Consider the following 7,020-nt stretch of genomic DNA (forward strand, 5'->3'; position numbering starts at 1 on the left):
TCATTATTTGTCTATTACTTTTATTCCCACTTTATAGACGAGAAAACCAAGACTCAGAAAAGTTAGGTAACTTGCCAAAGTTCACACATGTAGGCAGTTGCAGAACCAGAATTCAAACCCAGTTCCATCTGACTCCAGAGTCGTTTCTGACACTGGTCTACTTTCTGTCTCAGTAAGTTTAGAAGTCAGGGGACTGGAAGGAACAACAACAAAATAAACCTAACTTAATGCCAAGATAATTGCTGACAAGATACATCTCATTCCTACTCTATGTTTAATGTCAATTTTTATATCTTGGGTAAGGGAGCCTATTATAAAGCTACTTGCTCAAGGTTATCCTCCTCCTACCCCGCCCCCATCATCAGATGATTTTTATTTATAGCTATGCTTAAACATCATGGGCAACAATCAGACTTGCTGTATATTGAATTTGCCATCTGAGCAAAGATTCTTTCTCAAAGCATATTTGCTTTATTTACTTTCTGGTGTTTGCCAATAAATTAAAAAGACAATTCTTTTTGGTTTGCTTTAAATGTTTTTTCCAAATATTCTTCAGCTCTAGAATTTAGTCAGTGAGGTCAAATTAGTCAAGTCCAGATAAGTCAAACTTAATTTTTCTTTTCATGTCCATTAGATATTTTGAGTTCTACAGAATACAGAAACATTCTGGATTTCTTCTAAAGAAAAATATATCCTGATTTAGTTCTGTATTGTTTATGATCATGTATGCTTTACTTCACTGTCTGATGCTAAGAGCTTCCTAGAATTCATTCCTTAAGGAGTTAAGTCATGGCATTTAATTATTTGGCAGGATGTTTTAAGTACATATAATTATTATATCTTCCCTCCATTTTGTGATGGTGGTGAGCCAAGTAATCTGCATCAAGAGAAAATAAATAACACCTACATTAATGCTACCAACAAGGAGCTCACAGTACTTTGGAAAAACTCATTATAATTTTAGCACATAGTGGGTGTTCAATACTTCATCATCTACCAAACTAACATCACCACACCCTTTCCAGGTAAGAGAATCTAGGCAGGCCAGGTGTGGTGGCTCACCCCTGTAATCCCAGCACTTTGGGAGGCCGAGGCAGGCGGATCACCTGAGGTCAGGAGTTTGAGAACAGCCTGACCAACATGGTGAAACCCTGTCTCTACTAAAAACACAAAAATTAGCCAGGCATGGTGGTGGGCACCTGTAATCCCAGCTACTTGGGAGGCTGAGGCAGGAGATTTGCTTGAACCCGGGAGGCAGAGGTTGCAGTGAGCCGAGATTGTGCCACTGCACTCCAGCCTGGGCAACAAAGTGAGATTCCGGAAAAAAAAAAAAAAAAAAAAAACAGACAATCTAGGCAAAGGGAAATTATGTTGATTCTATTCCTTAAGTCAGACCTTGGAAGGTCAACTGCACAACTGTGGCTGAGACTTTGTACTTGGGAGTAAGCAGTTTTAAATCCTGACCACTATCTCGGGCAAGTCCCTTCTCTTTTCTGAGTGCCCGTCTGCTTCTTGCCCTATCAGACATTTCTCGCATAGGTTCATGGCAATGGTAAAGAATAAGATTAGACAGCACACTGGGTATGGCTTTATAATCACGGGCTTAAGTGATGGTTTTTTCCTTATTCATTCCACTTGGTCTTAACTCTTACCCTTCTATTGTTTGGGGATGTTAACTGCAAAGCAGGAACAGAATTTGGGCTAAAGGGTCTTTTTCCCAATCTGGTAAATTAAGTATGTGGTAAGACTTCTGGAAGAGTAGATCTGAGGTACTTTCTTTTGTGCACACTAATAGGAGGTGTGAAGGGAAAGCAGAATTGCAATTTCCAGCCTAGGGAGGCCAAGCCAGTCGGCCTCGCCAAACAGGTTGTCTTGGATAAAGAAGGATTTTCAGTCCTGCTATTGGCTGATGGGACCTCCCGCCTTCAGAGCCGCAGATTGAGCACTCTCCTCCCAAGCATCGCTGAGCACTTGGGTGTGGAAGGGTTGCCTGATACTGAGGGTGGGGCGCCTGGAAGACAGGCGATCAGGTTCAGCTCTTGCCTTGCCCTTTACGGTTAAATGTTCTTTGGAAAGTTTCTATCTCTCTCAAATCCTGGGGGCATTATGATTTTTCTTCTGCCTATCCCAAACCATCTTCAGCCAGTACTGTTGGGAGAATACAAGCTCCAGGGCAGGGTCCCTGGTCCGTCTGGATGACCCCTCTGGTTCTGGCACATAGCTGGCGTTCTATGGAACCAGGTATTTATGTAAAAGCAGGGACAGTGGAATGTGAAAACGTTTCGCAAACTCCAAAGCGATTCATAACCAGACAGAGGTCCAATCCTAGGGTATACGAGCTCTCTTTTAAGCACGGATCACAGTTGCTTCTAACGCCACCGAGACGCGGTGAGGACAGGTGCATCCATCTTCTCTGGGCTTCCGCTCTTGAAAGTAGGCCAGGGAGCGCAGCGGTTGAGGGTTTCTCATTCCCAGGGGGGAATCAAACTTGGAGGAAAGCAACCACGGGCCAGGAGCTGGGCGCGTGGAAGCGAGCCGCGGTCCGAGGCGCAAAGAAAAGCCCAAACCTCGCCCCCGCCACCGCGCCGGACGAGACACCTCAGTCCGGGGACAGGTATGTGCCGGGGAAGTCAGGTGCACTGCACGGCACTCCCCCGGTAGGTACACGCTCCTCCACCTACGAGTGACCTAATTACAAGGTGCCAGCCGCGCCCAGAGGTGGAGGTGGTTAATCCAAGCGGCCACTCGCTGCCCGTTCTTGCCCCCAAAGATGAGGGAAACCCACACGTTTACAGCGCCGCTGCACCCCGGATGAGCAATGGGGTCGCAATTCTCGTTTCCGTGATCGGGCTGCCAGGCCCCAGGTGAGGAACTGAGTTCATCACCAGAGCGGCCTTCCCATGGGAACCAGTTCCAGGCCGCCAGTAGCCCCGGTTTCCATCCGATCTGCGCCTGCGCGCGGTCCAAGTCCTCTCCTCTCGGGGCTTAGTGCTAAGGGATTAGTCCAGTTCGTCGCTGTGCGCATTGCGCATGCTCCAGCTCCATCCTTCCCTTCCCCCACCACCCCGCCCTCCGGGAGCCACGCCCAAAAAGTCAAGGCGCCTCAGTTACCAACCGGCTACGTCGCGCCTGCGCTTTGACCGCCAGTTTGCGCCCTAACTCCGGTCGTGCGGCCGCCCGGGGTGGGCTCTGCAGTTGCGCAGCTTGCTCCCCGGCCCTTTTCCCCTCCGCTCCCCGCCGTCTCCTGACGCCGGGCGTGACGTCACCACGCCCGGCGGCCGCCATTACAGAGAGCCGAGCTCTGGAGCCTCAGCGAGCGGAGGAGGAGGCGCAGCGGCCGACGGCCGAGTACTGCGGTGAGAGCCAGCGGGCCAGCGCCAGCCTCAAAAGCCGCCAGAAGTACAGGAGGAACCGGTGGCGGGGTGTGCGTGTGGCCCGTGTGCGGGCGGCGGCGCGGGAGCAGCGCGGAGCGGCAGCCGGCTGGGGCGGGTGGCATCATGGACGAGAAGGTGTTCACCAAGGAGCTGGACCAGTGGATCGAGCAGCTGAACGAGTGCAAGCAGTTGTCCGAGTCCCAGGTCAAGAGCCTCTGCGAGAAGGTGAGCTGTAGTACGGCTGCGGACAGCTGCCGCGGGGCCAAGCCCGCCAAGGAAAAGGCGGCCGTGACGAGGGTGCAACATGGCGGAGGCCGCCGGCCCGGGTCCCCCGAGCCTCCGAGACCGGCGCCCATCCCGGCTGGCGGCGGCTTCCGAGCGACCCGGCGCCCCCTGCCTCCCGCGCAGGGATTGGTTGTCGCTGCCACCGCCGCCTAAAATGGCGCCGTTCACCCGACTCCTGGGTTTTTGAGTCTCCCGGCCTTGGCGCCAGACGAGGTGGCAGGGGGAGCGGAGACCCTGTGGGTCAGCGTCGGGGACGGTTTTGAGGGTGCGCTGGCTTGGATTCTGCTGCTTGGGAATGGAGCCTGGGCCTCTATGGTGGGCTGAGTAAGAGTCTTTCCGCTTGTACCCAGGCCTAGTTAGCTCCAAAGCTGCACAGAGGATCCCCCAAAGGCAGTCTTGTTAGACCATATCCCAGAACATACCTAAAGGTCACACAGCTTTAGTACCCTTTGGTGGCTTGTATTAAACTCACGAAGCGATCTTCTCCAGAAACCAAGGTAAGGGGTGTCTTTAAGAATTTAAAAATTATTCTCTTAACCACATTTCTACGAAGGTCATGGTGGTAGGTATAAGGGAGGAGTTTAACTTATTTTTCATAGTTGGAAGAAATCGGGAATTTGGTGAGTCATACTCCATAAGGAGTTTTTGGATTGGAAATCAAGTGTCAGTTGAATCTATGATTTATATGCTGACTCAAAGCCTTCTCTAAGCTTAACACACTTGGCATTTTGCCATTTATTTTTAAAATGAACAACATAAAATGGAAGAGCGGTAAATTTTGTATCTTTGTTGCAAAAGTTACTTCATAGTATTTTGTGACTGCAGGTAGTAGTAGTAATAACTGTCGACTGAGATTGTATTCCAGACATTGTGCTTAGTGTTTAAATAATGTCTCACACTGAAAATAGAATGTTGTAGTCCACTTAACCCTAAATTTTATATTAGCTAATTCCGTTTTGTTTTCCCCTGGGGATTGGGGAAACAGCTAGCTAATTTAGCTATTAGCTGTGTGTTGTATTTTTAAATTCTTGTAACTCAGTTTTCTAAAGTACACAAAATGCTGATCTCTGCTGTGAACATTTTAACTTCTCTTTTCAAAATTAACTTTGCAGCATGTCGCTTTAGTACGGAATGGTGGAGTATCATATTAGCATTTTGTATTCATGAAAAGAATCAATGGAAAACTATTACCCTGATCTGTTTGTGGTTTGATGTGAAAATTAGGTTCATGAGTTTGATGTATATGTTTTCAAGACAGGCTTTTTTAGAAACCATGTTGTGAACAATTGGAATTTAAGTCAAATTCAGATTTATTTCTCCCAAGCCTGAACAAAACTACTACTAGTGGATGAGGTGGTACATCATTTGTTGGAGATGGCTTTTAATGGTAGCGATGTATTGAATCTCCTGTTTCTTTACCCTCTCGCATCAGATGAGGTTGGTGTTTATTTTGAAGGTTTAAAATTGGCCTTTCAAAATGAATGTATATTGCCAGGTCTTAATTTCTAGGTACTATATATGATGATCTTACCGATTTTTGGAATTCAGTGCATTATATGACTTTTAAGTCAATAGTTGGCCAGTTGACTAGTCTTTTGAAGAAAACATGGAAAGGAGGGAGGTAATGACGTAACTGGAAGACTGGACTGCGAGTTAGATTTGGACATGAGTCCTTCCGCTCCCACTTGAGTAATTGGGACAGACTTTGGGACAGCCACTTAACTTGGTCCTTGTTTTCCTGTCTATAAATTAAAATGTGTTCTGAGATTATACAGTCAATTCCGTTTTAAATTAGTGTGTTTAATATTGAACACCTATTGAATATCCAAGATTGCATACTCTTTTGAGAGAAATGAAAAGCAATGAAGAGTAAGTATGCTTATTGTCAAGGAGTTATAAATCTAGTTGGAAAGAAAAGCATAGTATGAAAAGGTGTGGGAGATGGAGCATGGAAGTAGAGGGTTTGTGCTGGAAACTGTTGTAGAAGATATATACTGGATGCTAAAGTGGGGTGAGTGAAGCTAATGCATCTGATACTGCTTTCCACATCTTTGTAAAACTAAGATGTAGTGAGGTAAATCTCCATTGCTTGCTCTGCTTACGCAAATTTTAGTTCTGAGTGCCAAAAAAGATGGAAATAATATTTGAGAGTAGGTGTTTTATATAAAAGTTTCCATGGAATGGATCCGTTTTGGTGGATATCATTACACAACCTTCATACTGTTTATAACTGGTATTTCAACTTTGAGGATGATATTAAACTTCCAAACTAAATTAATTTGAAGACAGTTTTTTTGAGTATGTGGAATCCATGAACTGATATTTTTTGTACAAGTCTTTCTAATAAAACAAAAGCTGTCTTTCACTGTTAATGTTTGTGTGCCAATGGCATCTCTGGGTGAAAGCTACGTATGTGCTCTTTGGTGTGATTGCCTTCTAAAGAGTAATTTTGAAAATTTGAGGGCTAATTTTTTTCGTTAGTATATAATAATAGTATTTTTTTGAGAAAAAAGATACTTGTTTGATAATAGTTGATAATTTTTTCAATCATAAGAGGGAATGATAATGTAAAAGCCTTCCTTTTACCCACCTAAAGATGCCTGATTTGAAGGGAAAATATTTAAATGGTAAAGATGTATACCATAAGAGGTCATTGTTATTAAAAAATCCTGAGGCCATTATTTTGTTATCCCATCGACAATTAACACTGTTACGTATTCAAAACTGGGAAAATCTAAGTATGCATTTATAGACAAGGGTGAACATGGTTTTTATATTACTGACTAGCTAAAAAGAATTTTAAGATGTGATTAAGGTTTATATAAAAGCCAAGGTTGTTAATGTATCTTATATTTTGTCATATTGAGGATCATAATTTGTTGATAGTTTAATAATTTGGTGTGCAGTTTTGTCTCAGGCTCAGTTCTATAGTCAGCATTACATCCGTATGACTGGCCTGGTATGTTTCAATCTACAGATTGAAAGGACTAAATAGTATCAACTTGTTTTTGCATTGACTGCAGTAAACTTTTATCATGTGACTTCAGCCTTGGTTTAGTTTGGGTATGATTCTTGGCTTTGTGCTTAACAAACGTGTGGAGAACGTTGTTTGATAGCCAGACTTTTTTTTTTTTTTTCCAAAGAAGTTCTTTACCTAGGTATGCTGTTTTCCATTGCTCTGCAAGCACTATAAATAAAGTGCAGTCATTAGTCATTAAAATGTTAGTTTTAACATTTGTTACATGAGTATGGAAATAACAAACTGCTTGCTTCTAGTTAGATGAGCTGAAAAATATTTGACCAAGGCCGGGCGCAGTGGCTCAAGCCTGTAATCCCAGCACTTTGGGAGGCCGAGACGGGC

At 44.7% G+C, this 7,020-nt stretch overlaps 1 protein-coding gene across 1 annotated transcript in view; it reads left to right on the forward strand.

Annotated features, from left to right (window-relative positions):
- The first annotated feature begins 2,651 nt into the window (after positions 1 to 2,651).
- PPP2CA (protein phosphatase 2 catalytic subunit alpha) overlaps positions 2,652 to 7,020 on the forward strand; it is a 32,015-nt gene continuing 27,646 nt past the window's right edge. Inside the window, exon 1 of the mRNA XM_017871977.1 lies at positions 2,652 to 3,599. Coding sequence (XP_017727466.1) covers positions 3,498 to 3,599 — 102 coding nt within the window. The 5' untranslated portion in view covers positions 2,652 to 3,497. The remainder of the gene's footprint in view (positions 3,600 to 7,020) is intronic.

The sequence above is a fragment of the Rhinopithecus bieti genome, unplaced genomic scaffold, assembly GCF_001698545.2.
Source record: "Rhinopithecus bieti isolate Rb0 unplaced genomic scaffold, ASM169854v2 scaffold_5889, whole genome shotgun sequence".
In the NCBI taxonomy this organism is placed as follows: Eukaryota; Metazoa; Chordata; class Mammalia; order Primates; family Cercopithecidae; genus Rhinopithecus; species Rhinopithecus bieti.